At 45.8% G+C, this 20,861-nt stretch overlaps 1 protein-coding gene across 17 annotated transcripts in view; it reads right to left on the bottom strand.

The window, feature by feature from the left end:
* Window positions 1–20,861, bottom strand: part of SLX4IP (SLX4 interacting protein) — a 262,836-nt gene that overhangs the window by 178,523 nt on the left and 63,452 nt on the right. For 5 of the 17 annotated variants that reach the window (XM_089307315.1, XM_089307318.1, XM_089307311.1 and 2 more), the window contains exon 1: window positions 14,418–14,500. Coding sequence is in view for 2 of the 17 variants with exons in the window: in XM_089307316.1 (XP_089163442.1) it covers window positions 10,689–10,703 (15 nt within the window). In the remaining 15 variants the exon portion in view is untranslated. Of the gene's footprint in view, window positions 1–10,688; window positions 10,787–14,417; window positions 14,695–20,861 lie in introns of those variants that run through there. The other 12 variants (XM_089307313.1, XM_089307320.1, XM_089307323.1 and 9 more) reach the window with 12 other exon arrangements.

Genomic DNA, 20,861 nt, shown 5'->3' with positions numbered 1-20,861 from the left:
CAGATAAAAGCAGTATAAGAAAAGAAAACTCCAGCCAATTCTACACATGAATACAGAGGTAACAATTCTAAACAAATACAAGTAATCTGAATATAGCAACCCACTTAAAGAAAACAACCAACCAAACATCAGAACCTAGTTAGGTATATGAGTGCAAGGTCAGTCTAACACTAGAAAAATCATATTAAAAAACTGAATTGGGGGTGCTGGCACTGTGGTATAGCAGGTAAAGTCACTATCAGCAGTGCCGGCATCCCACACGGTTCGAGTCCCAGCTGCTCCACTTCCAACCCAGCTCTCTGCTATGGCCTAGAAAAGCAGTGAAGGATGGCCCAAGTCCTTGGGCCCCTGCACCCACGTGGGAGACCCGGAAGAAGCTCCTGGCTCCTGGCTTCGGATCAGCACAGCTCCGGCCGTTGTGGCCATCTGAGGAGTGAACCATCAGATGGAAGACCCCTCTCTCTCTCTGCCTCTGATCTCTCTGTGCAACTCTGACTTTCAAATAAATAAATAAATCTTTAAAAAAAAACCTAATTTCTTTGAAACAGGTAGAAAATGTAGAACTGAAAATATAAACTAGCACCCCATAAGTAAGAAATGTCTAGAAATAAAAGAGACGTGTACGAGACATCCTCACATTGATTTATTACCTTAATGCAATTCCAACAACAACCTTGAACCTGAGGAAGAGCAAAAAGGACGAAACTCTTCTAGGAGACAAGGGAAATAAAGGAGGGAAAGTGTATTGTCTTAGTAGATTCAGGAAAACTACTACAATGCCGTGGAAAATAAATAAATGAACCAGCAAAGGGGTAGACAAACAAGCTGAAAGCACTGTCTACACACACCAGAAACAAATCCATGAATTTATGGAAATGATGTGACAGGCATTGCATTGTAAATTAGGGAGAAACAAAAAGACTATTCACTCAATAAACTGTGTTCAAATAACTGCCTACATCCATTTGGGGAAAAAATGAAATTGGGCCACAATTTACACAATACACAGAAATCAATTACTGATGGTTTAAAAACTCAAATGTGAAAAAGTCAAACCTTTCAGGGAATATTTTTATGAATTCAGATTAAGAAAGTGTTTTTTAAGCAGATACAAAAAGTATAAACCATAAGGAAAAGAATGGTATATTTCATATTAAAATTAAAACTTTTCTAGAAAATGGAAGAAAATATTTGCAATCCACATATCCAACAAAGATTTATATCTAGAATACATAAAGAACTCCCAAAACTCAAGTTAGGGGCCAGCGTGGTGGCACAGTGGGTTGAGCTGCTGCTTGGGATGTGGCATCCCTTATCAGAACTCAGGTTCAAGTCCTGGATGTTCCACTTCTGATCCTGCTCTGGGCTAATGTGCCTGGTAGGGCAGCATAAGATGGCCCAAGTACTTGAGCCCTGGGCACCCATGTGAGACACTATAGTGGCCATTCTGGATCCAGGATGGAGATTCCGGTCCCAAGCACCCATGAGAAAGACCAGGATGCAAATTCAGCCCAGCCTAACTTTGGCTTTTGCAGCATGAGAAGGTGAACCAGTGGATGGAAGATAGCTCTGTCTCTCCCTCTGCCTTGCATATAAATAAATAAGCTTAAAGGGGCTGGCACTGTGGCGCAGCGGGTTGAAGCTCTGACCAGAAGCGCCAGCATCCCATATAGGCATCAGTTCTAGCCCTGGCTGCTCCTCCTCTGATCCAGCTCTTTGCTATGGCCTGGGAAAGCAGTAGAAGATGGCCTAGGTCCTTGGGCCCCTGAACCCACGTGGGAAACCTGGAAGAAGCTCCTGGCTCCCGGCTTCAGATCAGCACAGCTCTGGCCATTGCAGCCATCTGGGGAATGAACCAGCAGATGGAAGACCTCTCTCTTTTTCTATGTCTCTCTGTAACCCTTCCAAATAAATAAAATAAATCTTAAAAAATAGATATAAAAAGTCAATATCAACCAAATACTCATAATCTAATCATGAGCAAAAGTCATGAACAGATATTTCACCAAACAGAATATACAAATGGCAAATGAGCACATGAAAAGATACTCAACATTCTTATCCAATAGAGAAATGCAAAATAAAACCATGATAAGATATGCACCTACCAGAAGGCAAATAACAAATAGCAAAAACACCAAATGCTGATGAGGATGTGGCCAGAACAGATCTCATGTACTGGTGGGATTGTAAAAGTGTGCTGCACGCACTCCAGACAAAATGATTGCCACTTTTGTAGGAATCTAAGCACCGAGTTACCACACAACCCCAAGACCACACTCCCGAGAAGTTATCCCCGAGATAGAAACCTATACACAAATTCTACCAGCCCGAAACTGGAAACAATCCAGCTACCTTTCAGTGGGTGAATGCTTAAACAAACCATGGTAGTTCATACAATGGGCTATTACTCAGAAAGGAGAAGGGATAAACAAATTCACAAGAATTTGAATGTACCTCAAGGAAGTTATGCTGAATGGAGAAAGCCAATATCAAAAGTATATGTAGAGGGGTCATCACTGCGGCGTAGTTGGTAAAGGCACCGCTTGCAGTGCCGGCATCCTATATGGGTGCCACTTTGAGTCCTGGCTACTCCACTTCCAATTCAGCTCTCTGCCATGGTCTGCAAAAGCAGTGGAAGTGGCCTGAGTCCTTGGGCCCCTGCACCCGCGTGAGAGACCCAGAAGCAGCTCCTGGCTCTTAGCTTCCTATAGGCTCAGCTCTAGCCTTTGTGGCCATTTGGGGAGTGAACCAGTAGATGGAAGGTGTCTCTCTCTCTCTCCCTCTGTCTCTAACTCTGCCTCTCAAATAAATAAAATCTTCAAAATATAAAAATAAAAATAAAACAAGTGGAGGGACTGAAACTTGAATCAGGCAAGCAGATATGTGATGCGAGCATCCCTCTGTTGCTCTTTCAAATAAATAAACACATGTCTTTTAAAAAAGAAGAAGAAAGAAATAATATAGAGATGGGAAACAGACTAGTGGTTGCCAGAGGTTAGGGATGCAGAAGCTGGTGGTGTGGCTGTAAGGATGCAGGAAGGAACAAGTGGCAAAAGGACAGTTCCATATATGGATTGCGCAGTCAGTGCTACGAATTCACACATATGAAAAAACCCACACAAAACTAAATGAATGCATGTGAAATTGGCTAAATCTGGAGCACGCGACATGGCATACTGGGTAAAGCCTGCCTGTGGTGCCAGCATCCCATACGGGTGCCGGTTTGAGTCCTGGCTGCTCCACTTCCAGTCCAGCTCCCTGCTAATGCACCTGGAAATGCAGCAGAGCAGCAGAGAATGGCCCAAGTACTTGGTCCCCTGCACCCACATGGGAGACCCCGAAGAAGCTCCTGGTTTCGGTCTGGCCCATCTCTGGCCGATGCAAAGATTCTGTCTCTCCCCCTTCTCTCTCTGTAACTCTGCTTTTCAAATAAATACTATCTCTTTTTAATAAAAGGGCTTTTTAAAGATTTATTTTTTTTTTGAAAGGCAGAGTTACAGAGAGAGAGGGAGGGAGAGATGGAGAGAGAATCTTCCATACATTGGTTCACTCTCTAAATGGCCACAACAGCCAGAGAGGGGCCAGACTGAAGCTAGGAGCCAAGAGCTTCTTCCAGGTCTCCCACGCAGGTGCAGGGGCCCAAGCATATGGGCCATTCTCTTCTGCTTTCCCAGGCTCATTAGCAGAGATCTTGTCAGGAAACGGAGCAGCTGGGACTTGAACAAGCACCCATATGCAATGCCAGTGCTGACGGCTGTGGTATAGTGGGATAAGCCTTCTTAGCTAAAGTACAGTGCCAGCCCCTAAATAATAAATCCTAAAAAAAAAAAAAAAATAGCTAAGTCAAATCTAATAAACTCTATACATTGGGGGCCAGTGTTGTGGTGCAGCAGGTTGAACCACCAGCTGTGATGCTGGCATCCTAATATGGTTCCCAGTTTGAGTACAGGCTGCTCCACTTCTCACCCAGCTTCTAGCTGGTGCACCTGGGAAGGCAGCAGAAGACGGCCCAAATGCCTGGGCTCTTGCCAACCATGTAGCAGATCTGGCTGAAGCTCCTGGCTTTGGCCTGACCCAGCCCCAGCCGCTGTAATCTTTTGGTGAGTGAATCACCAGATAGAAGACTTTTCTCTGTCTCTCCTTTTCTCTCCATAACTCTGCCTTTCAAATAAATAAATCTTTAAAAAAAAAAACTATGGCCTAAACCAATGTAGATTGTTTTTATATTTGTGTTATAATTATGTAAGATGTTACCTCTGGGGCTGTGGCGTAGTGGGTAAAGCCGCTGCCTGCAGCGCTGGCATCCCATATGGGCGCCGGTTCAAATCCCGGCTGCTCCACTTCCAATCCAGCTCTCTGCTATGGCCCGGGAAAGTAGCAGAAGATGGCCCAAGTCCTTGGACCCCTGCACCCACGTGGGAGACCCGGAAGAAGCTCCCGACTCCTGGCTTCAGATCAACGCAGCTCCGGCCTTTGCAGCCATCTGAGGAGTGAACCATCAGATGGAAGACCCCTCCCCCGCCCCCGCCCCCTCCCCCTCCCCTTCTCTATGCAACTCTTTCAAATAAATAAATTAATCTTTAAAACAAACAAAATTGTACATTTTCAAAAAAAAATAGAAAAATGTTACCACTGAGGGAAACTGAGTGAAAGCACACAGGAACTCCCTGTATGTTGTTTGCAACTTCCTGTGAATCTTTAATTACTTCAAAATAAAAAGTTTTTAAAAGTTATAATTTGTTTATCAAAATACACCATTAAGAAATGAGGAGGAGGAGAGTCTTGAGTTGGGAAGAGACATTTGAAAAACATAACCAGCAAAGGAGGAGTATCCAAAATAAAATAATCCAAGAGAAAAATGGGCAGAGGTGGTTTCCAGAGAAGAGCGGGCCTGTCTCCCAGCAAGTCCCTGCAGGTCTGGAAGGCAGAAGGCAGTGGAGGGGGAGCAATTCCAGATCCCTGCTGTCATTGATGGCTTAGCAACTACCAGGCAATGTCCAATCAGGAATCACTTATCTTCTCTGGGGAGGTGAGGGACATGTCCTCAAGAACTCTTTTATACAACTTGAGAAGTGTGATGTCCCAATGCAGAAGAACTATTTGCCAGGGAATCCGTGGACAGCACATGCTCTCTTCTCTTACTGCAGGCACACAGCCTGTCTCCTGAAACAGAACAGATGAGTCACAGATGGTTCCATCTGCTTCCCACGGGCAGGAAAAATCATAACATGGTGGTATGGTCTGAATGTGGATGTCCCCTCCAAAATTCTCATGTTGAAACCTAATACTCAAAATGACAGTGTTTAGAAGTGGAGCCTTTGGGACCTGCAGTGTCATGAATAGGGTCAGTGTCCTTACAAAGGAGGCTCACGCTGGGGGCCAGTGTTGTGACATACAGGGGAGAGCCATTGCCTGTGATGCTGGCATCCCCTATGGGCACTGGTTCGCGTCCCGGCTGCTCCACTTCTGATTCAAATCCCTGCTAATGGCCTGGGAAAAGCAACAGAAGGCGGCCCAAATGCTTGAGCCCTGCCACTGACATGTTAAGACCTGGATAAAACTCCTGGCTTCAACCTGGCTTATCCCTGGCCATTGCAGCCATTTGGAGAGTGAACCAGCAAATGGAAGCTCTCTCTCTACCTCCTTGGAACTCTTTCAAAATAAGTAAATATGTAAAAAAAAAAAAAAAAAAAAAAAAAAAAAAAGGCTCAATTGAACTCCCCCAAGAGGGAGCCATCTTTGGAGCAGAGAGTGAGCCCTCACCAGACTCTGAAGCTGCTAGCCCCTTGACCCTGGACTTGCCAACCACTAAAATTATGACCAACAAATTACCATTGGTTACAAATTACCCAGTCTAAGGTATTTTGTTATAGCAGCCCAAAGAGACTAGGGCACATGGTGATGCCAGAAGATCCCAACCCAAAAGAGAGGCTTATCCTGAGGGTTTCCAACAACCACATCCTCTACAAGTGCCTCCCATCTCCATCCTTACCTTTCTATATCCCAAAAACAATCACTACAGGTATCCGAACAGGAATCCCCTACTCAAGACTCTTCCCTGGGCCTTACCACAGCATCCCTCTCCACCTGTGTCACGGCCCACACCTCCATCTCATGGTGCAGGCAACTTCACATCTATTATGGACAATAATCAGCTCCTGGCAGATGCCCTTGAACACGCAGTTCCAGCTCTCCATACTCTGCCCATGCATGCTGCTCTATGGAATGCCTGCTTTGTCCAAACGGGAGTTTTCCCTAAAACTCAACTCAGATAATACCAGTTGCTTGGATCCTGTACAAATCTCTAGATTGACTCACTCCCACTCTGGGCCATAACTGCACCACTTCCACTCTGACACTTAGCTCACTGAATTCCTCGTAACTCAGGTCCTCAGTCTCTCTCCTCTGCCTAACTGTAAGCTTCCTGGGGTCAGGGTCCATTCCTGTCCACTTTAATACTGATGCTTGGCACAGGTGTGCAGCAGAAGTTTGCTTGAATCTACCAATGTTATCAATGTAATGGCCAAAAGATCAGAGGAATGGTTAAAACCATAAAGGTGAGTTTTTTCAGTGCATAAATTTTGGGGGTGATGGCTTCAAAATACTGACACGCTAATATTTATCTGAATGCAAAAAGATATTATTAGCCTCTGTTTAAATCTGGGTACGTTGAGGCTTTTCTAAACTTTTGTTTGCTGACCACTGAAAACCAAATGTACACACACACACACAGAAAGCAATGGCATCTTTAAAAAAATTACTTTCTGGGACTGATGGACTTCAAGTTTGCCTGTGGTCGTAACTGCACAACTGCATTCTGGCTGCCCTGTGGAGGCATCTGGTGGAGAAGGGGCAAGAGCAGGTGTGCAGTTCAAAGTAGAGTTAGCAAAAAAAAAAAATTACTTTCTGGGGTGTGTGTTTGGCACAGCAGTAAAGACGCTGTTTGGGACACCCATATCCATGTCTGGATGCCTGGTTCAAGTTTTAGCACCTCTGCTGCCAATCCACCTTCCTGCTAACATGCACCCTGGGAGGCAGCCAACGATGGCTGGGGGGGTACCTGAGTCCCTACCACCCACATGGGAGTCTTGGATGGAGTTTTGGGATCCAGACTTGTTGCAGGCATTTGGAGAGTGAACCAGCAAATGGATCTCTACCCACCTCTCAAACAAAATGGAGATAAATTTTTTAAAATATTTATATTTATTTGGAAGGCAGAGTTATAGATACAGTTAGAGAGACAGAGAGAGAGAGGTCCTCCATCCACTGGTTCATTCCCCAGATGGTCACAACAGCCGGAGCTGTGCTGATCCAAAGTCAGGAGCCAGGAACTTCCTCTGGGTCTCCCATGTGGGTGCAGGGGCCCAAGGACTTGGGCCATCTTCCACTGCCTTTCCAGACCACAGCAGAGCTGGATCGGAAGTGAAGCAGCCAGGACTCAAACCAGTACCCATATGGGATGCTGGCACTGAAGGTGGCAGCTTTACTTGCTACGCCATGGTGCCAACCCCTAAATAAATAAATTTTCTAGAATTACTTTCCTAGGCCCTCAAAGTTGCTTTCAGGAGAGCAGGGTTTAAAGCATAAATGGCAGAACATCTTTGCCACCAGAGTTGTTAGTTGAAGTCTAAATTCAGTGTCATTTTTATTTTGTTGCTTGTTTTTAAGAAGTTTAATACAATCTCCCAAAAGATTAACTTTCCAAGTGTCTGAAAGCATGCAATTTACCAAAGCACACTGAGGAACTAAACCATACTATAAATCTCACAAACAACGTCTCATCCTCTGTACTACATCCGAGTCCACCTCCCCTGGCCTGAACGTGGACATTCTATCACGAAGAGGAGACTTCGACAGTGCATGACCCCACCAAATACGCGAGCATGTGTGTCTTCAGTGGGGAGGGAAAAGCCCTAAGACCCTTCAGAAAATTAATTTTAGGAGAGAAGTAGATTAAAAAATATCACATGATTGTCCTGTCATTTCAATACACAGCAGAGATAAACTCTAATAAAGAAAGTCAGTGACCTTGTAGATTATTCTGTGGGAAAATCTAAGGCACTCTGAAATTCCATTTGTCTTCCTTTTAGGGCTGCTGACCTATGTCACAAGTGAAAGCAACTACTACGATTAAAAAGGCCAGGAAATAACTAAGCTTCTAATCTCTGGATTTCCAATTTCATCCAGAAAATTATTATTTGTATATCATCTTAAAAAACTTTCATCAGCTGTGGGAGCAGAAATAGAAAACAACAAAGGTCCTAGAACTTCTGAACTTACAACTATAATTCAATAATGAGAAATAATTTCACTGTTTCTCACCCTATAGCACCCACTAATTTTTTTTCACCGAAAACCCCAACAACAAAGAAAGAATCACACAAACTTTAACAAGAGATCAAGGGAAAAATGACAAGTGAACAGAGGTCTTACTGGTGACAACCTCGATAAAGTTTGAAAAGGCAACATCAGCACAGAAAAGAATCAGCTTTTCCTATTAGTCATAAGACAACTTGGAATGTCGAATTCCACTTGTAAAACAACACAAAGCAGACCAGTGCTGTGGCATATAGGGTAAAGCCATCCCCTGCAGTGCTAGCATTCCCATATGAGCGCCTACTCTACTTCCAATCCAGCTCTCTGCTATGGCCTGGGAAAGCAGTAGAAGATGGCCCAAGTGCTAAGGACCCTGCACTCACAGGGGAGACCGGGAAGAACCTCCTGGCTTTGGACTGACTCAGCTCTGGCCATTGTAGCCATCTGGGGAGTGAACCGGCAGATGGAAGACCTCTCTGTCTGCCTCTGCCTCTCTGTAACTATCTTTCAAATAAATAAATCTTAAAAAAAAAAATCACAAAGCAAAACAAGCTCCAACAAAGGAAAAAAGTGACAAAACATCAAGCCTTTTCTTTTCTTGTTATTAAAAGTAGTTCAAATATTGAAATCATTGACCAAGATTAATTCCACAGAACATTCCTGACCTTTTAGTCGCTCTGCCTTCAATCCAGTCAGGGGACCGCTGATCTGGGCCTCTCCTTCCTGCTATGCCCACAGAAAATACTTGCCAGGCACTGCAGGGATGCCTCACTAACAGGCAACATCCAATTTTTATTTCATTTAACACCTTATCAAAAACAGACACAAGCATCCCTGTGTGGTGCAGTCATGTCCTCAAGTTCCAGTCAAACGCATCCCTTCTAAACCCGCCCGTTCATGCGACCTCAGACAAGCTATTCAATTCCTCTAAATCTCTGGCTTTCTTACTTATGAATTGGGATAGAGTAACAGTTTCTCACAGCTCCTGTGAGGACGGCATGAGATCTGATGCGTATTCACTCGGCCCAGTGGCTGACACCCAGCAGGTGCTTTGTGAATCAGAGTCCTTACAACCACAGAGGGGACAGTAGACAGCACATCATCAATCCACTTTTTTTTAAGATTTATTTTATTTATTTTTTATGATTTGACAGGTAGAGTTAGACAGAGAGACAGACAGAGAGACAGATCTTCCTTCCGTTGGTTCACCCCCCAAATAGCCGCTATGGCACTGTGCTGATCCAAAGCCAGGAGCCAGGTACTTCTTCCTGGTCTCCCATGCGGGTGGAGGCCCAAGCACTTGGGCCATCCTCCACTGCATTCCCGGGCCACAGCAGAGAGCTGGGCTGGAAGAGGAGCAACCGGGACTAGGACCCGGCGTCCATATGGGATGCCGGCACTGCAGGCAGAGGATTAACCAAGTGAGCCACGGGGACGGCCCCGATTTATTTATTTATTTATTTGAAAGGTAGAGTTAGAGAAGGTAAGGCAGAGCAAAGAAAGAGGTCTTCCATCCACTGGTTTACTCCCAGATGGCTGCAACAGCCAAAACTGGACCGATGGGAGGCCAGGAGCTTCTTCCAGGTCTCCCATGTGGGTGCAGGGGCCCAAGGACGTGGGCCATCCTCCACTTATTGCTTTTTCCAGGTGTACTGGCAGGGAGCTGCATCGGAAGTGGAGCAGCTGAGACTAGAACTGGCACCCACACAGATGCAGGCACTGCAGATGGCAGCTTTACCCGCTTCACCACAGTGCAGGCCCCATCATTCCACTTTGTAACCCAAGATCCATTCTCTTGACTACTGTTTTCCAGTCACCTTCATCAGAGAGAGAGAGAGAGAAAAAAAAAAACACTTCTGATGATCATTAATGCAATCATCTTGAAATCTAACCTTTACAGGTCACTGGTTGCTAAGTGTGGAGAGGTGATGGGTTACTATAATGAGGTAGCAGGAGGGAATTTAAGCAAGGGGAAGGGTGATGAAAAGTGTTCTGCATCCTGACTTCAATGGTGGTTACAGGACTCAGTGCACTGGTCAGAAATCACAAAACTGTATACTTACTGAATGTCAATTTAAAATGGTTTTCAGTTGCAAAAGATCTTTAGCCTATTCTAGCTAAAGAGCAAATCAAAACAGACACAGATGAATTTTTACATCCAAGATGTTATACAAGTCACATTCTATATATTATCCTATAATTAACATAAGTCATATCCAATTTTAAAACACTTCTGATTTATTCAAGCTCAAAATGTCAATACTATTAAAAAAAAAAGAGGCACTGCTTTTCTATAATAGAAGCAAAAAGACTTTAGAAATGCGCTTACATCAAGTCCCAATGTAAGTGGTACAAAACCATGCACTTACAAAAGGAAGCTTCATGGCATTTTGGGCTTGGCGTTACAGAGCTTTATTCTGCAGCCTAATGAGATTTCTTAACGTGCACGAATTATTGTTCTTGGCCTCTAGAAAGTAATACATAAACAGAAGACTTTACAGATTTAAGAAGCCTTAAAATGATTAGACATGCACGTGTCTACTTAAAGGTGCCTCCGTTTTACATATTTTTAAAAATTTATTTATTTATAAGTAAGTTACACAGAGAAGGAGAGACAGAGAGAGAAAGAAAGAATGAAAGATAGAGAAAGAAAGAATGAAAGAGAGAGAAAGAAAAAAGAAAGAGGAGAGACAGAGAAAGAGAGAGGGAGGTCTTCCATCCGCTGGTTCACTCCCCAGTTGGCCACAACTGCTGGTGCTGAGCCAATCCAAAGCCAGGAGCCAGGAGCTTCCTCCGGATCCCCCAAGTGGATGCAGGGGTCCAAGGATCTATGCCATCTTCTACTGCTTTCCCAGGCCATAGCAGAGAGCTGGGTTGGAAGTGGAGCAGCCAGGACTCGAACCGGCGCCCATATGGGATGCTGGCAGTACAGGCGGCAGCTTTACCCTCTACATCACAGTGCTGGTCCCTGTTTTGCATTTTTAAAGCCATAAGTTTAATTCATAAAATAGTAATTCATAAATGACATAGAGGCAAAGGTGAAGTCCCAACACAAACATGTTTTATCATTTTCATTGCTTATTTTCACTACATGCAGAAGAGTTGGCCACCAAATAATTAGCCTTTCTTTCTAAATTAAAATAACCTAGAGAGAAACAAAACAATGTACAAATAAGCAATGTAAAAATAAAGTAAGTCCTGAGGCAGCACTGCGGCATAGGGGCTACGCCTCCACCTACAGCACTGGCATCCCAGATGGGCACTGGTTCTAGTTCTGGCTGCTCCACATCCGATCCTGCTCTCTACTATGGCTTGGAAAAGCAGTGGAAGATGGCCCACATGCCTGGGCCCCTGTATCCGCATGGGAGATCTGGAAGAAGCTCCCAGCTCCTGATAGGCTCAGTTCCAGCCATTGCGGCCATTTGGGGAGTGAACCAACGGATGGAAGAGCTTTCTCTGTATCTCCCTCTCTGTGTCTGTAACTCTGCCTCTCAAATAAATAAATAAAATCTTTAAAAAAAAAATAAAGTCCAAATGCCTATCAAGAGGTAAAGGTATAAACAAATTACTGTCTACCTTCACACTGCAATACTGCTCAGTAATTTAAAAAGAATGAGTTATTGATACCTGCAGCAACAGATGGCTCTCAAAATAATCACGATGTGTAGGAAAAGCCAGATTCCTCCTCCCATAGAACACACATACTGCAAGATTCTATTTAGATAGAAACTTAGAAAATACAAACTCATCTCCAGTGATAGGCCAGTGGCTGCCTGCATAAAAGCCACAGGACGGATGAAAAAGGGGAAGAAACCACCTTTGGGGAGGGTGAACACGTTCATTATCTTGACGGTGCTGACGGCTTCACCGGTGTATACACTAGAAGATACCAAACTGTACACTTTAAATACATGCAACTTATTTTTATGACAAATAGACCTAAAGAAAGCTGACTATAAAGGAAACACAAAGCATCTTCCTGGTCTATTTATACCACCTTTTTTCCAAACAGTCAAGCAGGTGCATATCCTGCAAAGTTACAGGATGGCAGCACCCTTCCCCCAGCTGTTGCATGCACAAATCCAACATCAAATGATGCTAAGGCTTAGCTATAATAAAAAATAACAATTGTTAATTAATCTTGACATAGCTGTGACTACGAGTTAGGTACCATTTTTAAGCATTTCTATTGGATTAAGTTATCTGCATTCAACCCTATTTGACAGATGAGGAAGCTAAGGAGTTAATAATCTGTTCTAGGTCACACAGCTGGTAAGTGGAAGTGGTAGGATTTGCAGTCAGGGAATCTGGCTCCAGAGTTCATTTTCTTACCCACCATGTCTAATACCAAACAAAATATAAGATACAGTATGTGAAAATCATAAGCAATGAATATTGACCCTACATTTTTATTTCTCACATTCGCAGAACATGGGTTCAATACACCCCACACCATCCGCACGAAACTAAATAAGAAACAACAGGGACTTTCATTTCTCTTTTTCTAATCAATACGTGGAGGACACAGAGAAAGACCGGCTGGCCAACTTACTTAGGATAGAATAAATAAAGTTGGTCAGATACCGGGAAGTTGGTTCACTACATTCCCAATCCAATTATTCTTTCCATTGCCTTCAAAAATCACAATTGTTTTAAACAAAACTATAAAGGGGTGAAAAATCTAGCAAAGAGCAACATGAGAAACATAAAACCACCTGCTGTTCTCTCATGCTCTACCAGCTCCTGGTAACAGTCAGGAGGTCTTGAGTGTGGCTGATGCGGGGGCACCTGAAAAGCTCCCCAGGTGACCGTGCTGTGCAGCCAAGGGTGAGAACCCCTGATGCAGATTTCTCATTAAAGGAAGAGGCAGAAGAGAGCAAGGTGCCTCCAAAAGATTTGGTAAACCACAGCCCAAAGTTTTCAAATCAGCATTAAATTGCTGTCCACAGGCAGACTTTTGAGTTCAACTGTTAACAAATTAAAAGTCAAATATGCATGCAAGTCACAAGAAACCAAGAAGCATAGGAAGCATTTTCTTTTTTTTTCCAAATGCAAATGAGCTGTAAACTAGATGTTAGGAGTTAAAAATAATACTACATTACAGATGTTGTAACGGATATTACATAAATGTGTGCTGGACCGGTAAAACGGCTTTTCAGCTTTCTGGATGATGACTACATAATTATTCCAAACATGCACTGCATTTAATACACGCAATAAACCGAGAAGACATTGTGGATCTGGTTAAAAAGTGCGGATTGGGCCCATGTCCTGAATTAGTGCTCTCCCCAGTCAGCTGCAGCTCATGGGGAAGATTTGCAGTCAGCACATCTGGGTCTTCTAGCACAAACAAGCTCACAAAAAAGGTGGTGCTGATGCTGCTGACAGGCAGGCCACACCTGGTCCAGGAGGACCTAAATCACTTGAATACTGTCTGTAATGCACCAGTCACTTGGCTTACAGATACGATTACATCTAAGACCTAAGATTTAAGTATCAACACAATTCATTCCTAGCACAGGCCAAAAGACAGAGGGGGACAGCAGATGGGTTAGAGAGAGGAGCAAGCAAAGTAGTACAGCAGTGCTAAGAACCGCACAATACCTGATTACCCCAACCCAGTACCCGTCACGGTGATGGGGTGCAAGCTCCATAACAGGTTTTCCGTTTGGGCTGAATTTGTATGGCCTAACACAAACTAGACACTCAGTAAACGCAGTGAGTACATGAATGAATGGAACGTCGCATCCCAACACTGGGAAGAACGCTGCATTTGCACACATGGATGCAGGCAGCCATAATTTAATACAAATCCCTGGCCCATCCATTGGGCTCCAAAAAATGTCCTTAAAAAAAAAAAAAAAACAAAAACCAGAATTCTCCAGCGCATTTTCACTTTAAAGGGCAGGCGTCCCGTACCCTGATGTTTAACACCTTCCTAGCTCTTTGAATAACACGGAGCGGGGTGGAAGCCCAGGGAGGAGAATTAGGAAGACGCCAAAATTTGAAAGCAAAATTAACAAGGGAAAGAGGCGAGGGCGAGCAGCCGAGTTCAAGTGAAGGCACATCTTGGGTCGTAGTCAGCTCTGTGTGCTTACCTAGGATGGTGGCGGGGTTTGGGTTCTGGCTTTTGTGTTTTGTAACTGCCCAGGGTCCCCGGCGGAGAAGCACCTGGCTGGGGAAACAGCCTAGGCAGGCAGCAAGCTCTGCAGCTAGCCAACTTTGAGGCGCTAGGGGATTTCGAGTTTCGCGTCAATTTCCTTTTTTTCCCAGATCTCCCCGCGCTTTTGGCATTCACAGCCGCCGCCCGAACGCAAGATGATCCGGGCAGCTTCGCCGCAGGCCTGAAGCCATTGCCAGGAGTTAAGATGGCGGCAAAACGGTAGGCGAGCTGCGAGAAGCCTACCCACAACAAAAATGGCTTCCATGACTGTGATGGCGGCTTTCCGGAGCCCAAAACAAACATGGCGGCAGAGGTTGTCCGTGCGGAGGCTGGGCACGCAATCGATGTGATTGGCTGGTAACGAATCACGGTTCCCGGCCAGAGCCGAAACGATCGAGAGAAAATTTAAACGTGGTTTCTGCGGTAGGTCTTGTTGACACAGTTAAATTCCTAGCGCAAGGACGGAAGGGATCTTGGGTACGTAAGGTCGTAAGAAAGGTTGGACAGCAAAGGCTGCTTTCACAGTGCCGGAGGAACTTAAGGTAGCTCGCTTAAACACAGCGTGCTCTGTAACTCCTTTTAATGGCACAAGAGAATAAAAGTTTTGTCTTGGAGTCGCCACAAAGTAGGGAGGCCTGACACTGCGTACAGGACCACATTCCTGGACGGAACCAGGGGGATCCGAAGGGAGACGCGCAGGGGCGCGACCGGCTCTGCCTGCGCCGGCCTGGCCTCCAGCCGGACCCACGCAGTCCTCACGGGGAGCTCCGTTTCTCCTGCTTTTCGAGGCAGCCAGAGACAGAGGCGGGGCCTCGGCGCTGTGTGCTAGGTCGAGTGGGGGGGGGGACGCCGGGCTGAGAAGCGCTAGGCCTATTTCCACTCATACAATACATAACTTGCTAATCCTACACCGAAAAACAGGCACTGTTTGCTTTGGATATGTTAGTTAAATCTGACGTGTTAGTATCTTCGGTTCCGAAAACCTGCTAAGATTGACAGTGAGCAAACCCCGCCTCCTGTCCTTGCCGTGACCTAGAACTTCCCCTAAAACCCGGATGCGCGGAATCCGAGGGGGCTGCGCGCCCGCCGCAGAGCTGCGCATGCGCTGCGTCCGCGCGGGGCAAAGGTGGCGCGGCTCCGGGGGCATCTGCGTGCGTTCCGGCTTCTGGGGCCGGCCTGGGGAGGCGCAGCGGCTGGCGGGCAGGTGAGAGCGCTGGATCCTCGGGCGGAAGCGCCCAGTTGTCGTGCGGCCGAAGAGCGGGGAGGAGGCTCGAGTTGGCCGCCTCTCCACCCCGCAGAGGTCGCCGGCTTCCTCACTGCAGGATATTTGGGGCGCGGGGACCAGGAGGACGAAGATCCGCCTTTAAAATGGCCGTGGGCCGTCAGCACCTGCGACGGAGCGAGTGTGCATGGCGGGGGTGTGTGGATGATGTGGCGAGGGCTTCCTCGCACCGGCTCCACGTGCGCTGCTCCCTGCAGCCCGCGGCTTCTCGAGTCTGCTGCCTTCTGGCCGCTGTCCGGTGGGCACGTGGGGTCCCCAAGGCTTGTCGCTCCAGGACTGGTTGGGGGTGAGGCAGAAGCTCAGAGTGAGGGGTGCAGGACGCCTGCTGGGGCCATGTTCGCCCTCCCCCCAAGCTGGGACCGGGTCCAGCTCCTGTTGTGGTTTCAGAGACTCTTGGTGTGGCAGATCCATTCATTCATAAGACCATCAGGTTTTCCAGTAATACGCATGGTCACGTGCCTGCTGCACAAAGGCACGTGGGTCACCTGGCTGCGTACACAGCGGTGGTCCCACAAGATTATAGAGAAGGGACTCCAGAAAACTAGTGATGGGGCCGCTGTCATACAGGAGTATAGCACATGCTAACATGTATGGTACTTAATGCTTGATGATAAGCGACTGTGTTACTCTATGTGTTTACTTTAAGAAAAAAAGTTTGAAAGAAAGCGATGTTCGGCTGCTTTCCCAGGCATATTAGCAGGAAGCTGGATCAGAAGTGGAGCAGCCAGGGCTGGAACCGAGGCACATACAGCACCAGCCCACATACCATACTTTTTATCATTATTTTTGAGTGTACTCTTTCAAGTAACAAAAAAGAACAAGAAACTTGTGCTTTGTTAACGTCAGTAGCAGCCTCGGAGATGTTTTCCACTTGCCATCACTGGATCAAGTCGCCGTGTCAGGCGGTTGACCTGCACCATCTAGGTTTGTGCACGTGCACTCTGTGACGTTCATACAATGGCAACCACCAAAACACAGGACGTTTCCTGTTAACTGACACATGACTGTAGAAGTGTGTGTCTGCAATACTGCTTGATTGGATCCAACAGTGGTCAAGAGACATGAATCAGGCCATCCTCATCTTGGTCCCCTGAGCCTACTAGTCTTGCAAGCAGACACTAGGTGAACATTTGAATATTATCTTGCATATATTTAAACTGAAAAGTAAGCCCTAAATGATGTAAGCACTGGAGGTGTGACTGCATTTGCATCTAACTTTATGGTGTTTCTTAGTTTTGTTAATTGCAACCAAATGTTAGTCAAAACATTAGATGCTAACATATAATTGCTTTTATCAGCAGGAGTCTCCAGAGCTGCCTATTGTTGCATATGATTTGGATTTAAGATAATACATTTCCAATACTAACTATAGCTGCCATGTTTTCACTACTTCCCACTTTCTAGGCATAGTACTAAACTGTGAATGTATATAGTAATCCTCATAATGTGGCCCCAGCTTACAGATTACAGAACTGAGGCAGGAGAGAAGTGTTTGTGATGGTGGTCGGAATCTGATTCCCACTGTTAACTCAAAGCCTTTGCCCTTAAGTAGCCAGCAGTGTTTCTGGAAGTGCAGACTAAGTCCCAGTTGTACTCACGCTTCATCACTTGACAACTCTACTGTCTTAACTATTTTCCAAGAAACAGACGTGAGATCATTCCCACTGCCTTTGCTGCGTTGCTCTGAGTGTTTTAGATTTTCCCATTTCCTTCAGTTTTGGTGGCTCTCACCTAAGGAGCTTGAATCTTAGCAAGCCCTAGAATCTGATTACAGATTCACTCTACCCCAATCAAAATACCATCACAAAGTCCCCAGAACCTCTTTGCTTAAAATCTGAGTATGTTTACTCCTAACTCACTGAAACAGCCCAGAGAAAGACCCTGCTTTTTAGGGATCTCTTCCCTTAGCCTGGGCATCTGCTCCAATCCTGTCCTTGCTAAATTCCAGGTTAATTCCAGCAGCACCTTTTCTTTAAGAAATAAACTCAGTTATAGCTAACCTTTGCTGAGTCTAGGCTACGTGCCAGATGTTGTGTCAGCTGCCCAACAACCTGAGGAAGTCATCATCATGCTAATTTATAGATGAAATGGACATTTAGTGAGATTAAGTGACTCATCCCAGGCTGCACAGCCAGTTGTAAAATGGGTAGGTGGAGATTCAAAGTCCAGGCCGTGTAGTTCCACATATCTCATCCCCTCACTCACTATGTGATACAGCATTTTTTTAAAATTTATTTATTTATCTATTTATTTGAAAGAGAGAGGAGAGACAGAGATCTTCCATCAGCCAGTTCACTCCCCAAATGGCCGCAGGGGCTGGGCCAGGCCAAAGAGGCTGGGCCAGGCCGAAGACAGGAGCTTCTTCCGGGTCTCTCACAGGGGTTTCAGGGGCCCGAACACTTGGCCATCCTCCGCTGCTTTTCCAGGCACGCTAGCAGGAGCTGGATGGAAAATGGGGCAGCCGGCACTCAAACTGGCACCAATATGGGATGCAGGCACTGCTTAACTCACTGCGCTACAGTGCCAGCCTGACAATGCTTTATTTATTTATTTATTTTTTACAGGCAGAGTGGACAGTGAGAGAGACAGAGAGAAAGGTCTCCCTTTGCCATTGGTTCACCCTCCAATGGCCGCCGCTGCCGGCACACCATGCTGATCCGAAGCCAGGAGCCAGGTGCTTCTCCTGGTCTCCCATGCGGGTGTAGGGTCCAAGCACTTGGGCCATCCTCCACTGCACTCCCTGGCCACAGCAGAGAGCTGGCCTGGAAGAGGGGCAACCGGGACTAGAACCCGGTGTGCCAGTGCCGCAAGGCGGAGGATTAGCCTATTGAGCCCCGGCACCAGCCCTGACAATGCATTCTTAAAGTGAGTTGCTGTGCTTTTTTCTGAAAACTAGTAGGCAAGAACTAGATCTTAGTGAGTTTTAATTTTACTAATTCAAATTTTAGGCTCTACTTAAATATGTCACTGAAGGCTTCTAAGCAAAGCAGGGACACAAGCAGATTTGAGGGTTTTGTAAGAGAGCTACATGAAGAGTGTAAAGAATGGTGTAGAAAATGGATTTTTGTGGTGTAGACTGGAGTGCTGGTTCTCTAATTTAGTCTCAGAGTTACCTAGGGAAGAGTTAGAGCTCTTGTAGAAGTCACCTAACAGGTTTTCTGGTGTATACTGGAAAACTGAGGGGTGTGTGGAATTCCCTAGAGAAACAGATCACTGGACACCGCCCTGAAGTTTCTGATTAAGTAGGTCAAGGGCGGAGAGGAGCCCAGGTGCTGTTAGTGCTGCTGCTGAGGGGACCACACTTTGAGAAGCAAGGTTGTGTGAGGGGTCAGGGGCCTGATTGTGATCACAGAGACAGGTTATATAAAAGGAGTGCTCATGCCAGATAGCTGGATGTGGTGCCGACTTCAGGCGCGTGAGTCCACCCAATCCAGATTTCTCAATAGAATAGCATGGCAGACAAGGCTTTTATTTATTTATTTATTTATTTATTTATTTATTTATTTTAACTAAGGAAGGAAATGGAGGTAGGGGCTGGTGCTGAGGTGTAATGGGTTAAGCATCCACCTGCAGCACCAGACTCCCTTTTGGGCTCTGGTTTGAGTCCCAGCTGCTCCTCTTCTGATCCAATTCTATGGTCTGGGAAAGCAGTGGAAGATGGCCCAAGTACTTGAGCCCTGCACCCACATGGAAGACTCAGAAGAAATTCCTGGCTAAAGATTGGCACAGCCCTGATCACTGTTGCAGCCATTTGGGGAGTGATCCAGAGGATGGAAGATCTCCCTCTGCCTCTCAAGTAAATAAATATCTAAAAAAAAAGGATCTGGAGGTAGAACAGCAGTTTAGGAGTAAAAGGATTCTTTTTTTTATGTAAGATGAGTTTGGACTTTTTGTGGGAACAGCTAGGTAATGGTGAACTGTAGCAGTTGGATATGTGGGTCTGAGCCAAAGGTGTGAGAGGCTTCAGTGGATAATTATAGTAGACACATTGGGTATGAATTAGACCACCCAGGGAAGCAGAATATGGGAGAAAACGACCAGTGACAGATCCCGAATGCGGACAAACAGGTGGGTAGAAACTGATGGGCCATTAAAGGAGACCAAAAAGGATTGGTATAGAGCCCCGAGTCCTTGGAGTCTTAAGAACACGGCAGAAAGCTTCAGAGCTCAAGGATTGAGGACTGGTGAGCTTTATAGTCAGAGCAGGTGCCCTGGAGGATGGAGCGAAAACATTACATGGGCTTAAAAAGAGAATGGGAAGTGACTAGAAAGGAATTGGGTTGTATAGTACCTGAAAGGGAGTTGCCTTTAGGAGTTTGGTTTTGGTTCTTTTCAATAGAATAGAGTGATCATGGTTATGCAGAGAAGGATAAGATAGTAATCTCTGCAGCGCCCAGTTGAGGGGTGACGGAAAGTAAGAGAGAATGTTTGAGATGGGATAGTGAAGTTAGAACCCAGAAGACATAGGAAAGTGGGACTAGAGCACAGGTAGCGGAGACAGGGAAGCAAGGTAAGATGAAAGCTGAGATGGATGGATGAAGACAGGAAGTTGAATACTGAAGTAGCTACAGTTATCTCCAGAAACAAAGGTAGGGAATAAAATACAATCATAAAAACAATGGGAGGCCGGCATTATGGCACAGCAAGTTAAGCTGCCTGCCGCCTGCGACACCAGCATCCAATATAAGTGCTGATTTGAGTCCTGGCTGCTCTACTTCCAGTCCAACTGCTAATGTGCCTGGGAAAGCAATTGATCATGACCCCAGTGCTTAAGCCCCTGCCACCCATATGGGAGACCCAAATGGAGTTCCTGGCTCCTGGCTTCTGCCTGGCCCAGCCTTAGCCATTGCGTCCATTTGGGGAGTGAATCAGAGGATGGAAGATCTCTCTGTAACTGTGACTTTCAAATAAATAAATCTGTAAAACACACACACAGAGTGAAGGACAGAAACTGGCCCTTTAATAATTGAGAGCAGACCAAGATCAAAGTCACTGCTGTAGCACTAAGGACCCAGTCAGCTGGATGTTTAATCTGGAACAGTCTGGCTGTCTGCAGGCTGTCATCCCTTCTGCATCCTCACCATCCCCATCATCAAA

The sequence above is a fragment of the Oryctolagus cuniculus genome, chromosome 11 (genome assembly GCF_051225735.1).
Source record: "Oryctolagus cuniculus isolate XC-2025 breed Fujian yellow rabbit chromosome 11, ASM5122573v1, whole genome shotgun sequence".
Lineage (NCBI taxonomy): Eukaryota > Metazoa > Chordata > Mammalia > Lagomorpha > Leporidae > Oryctolagus > Oryctolagus cuniculus.
This window is presented reverse-complemented; position numbering and strand designations above follow the sequence as displayed.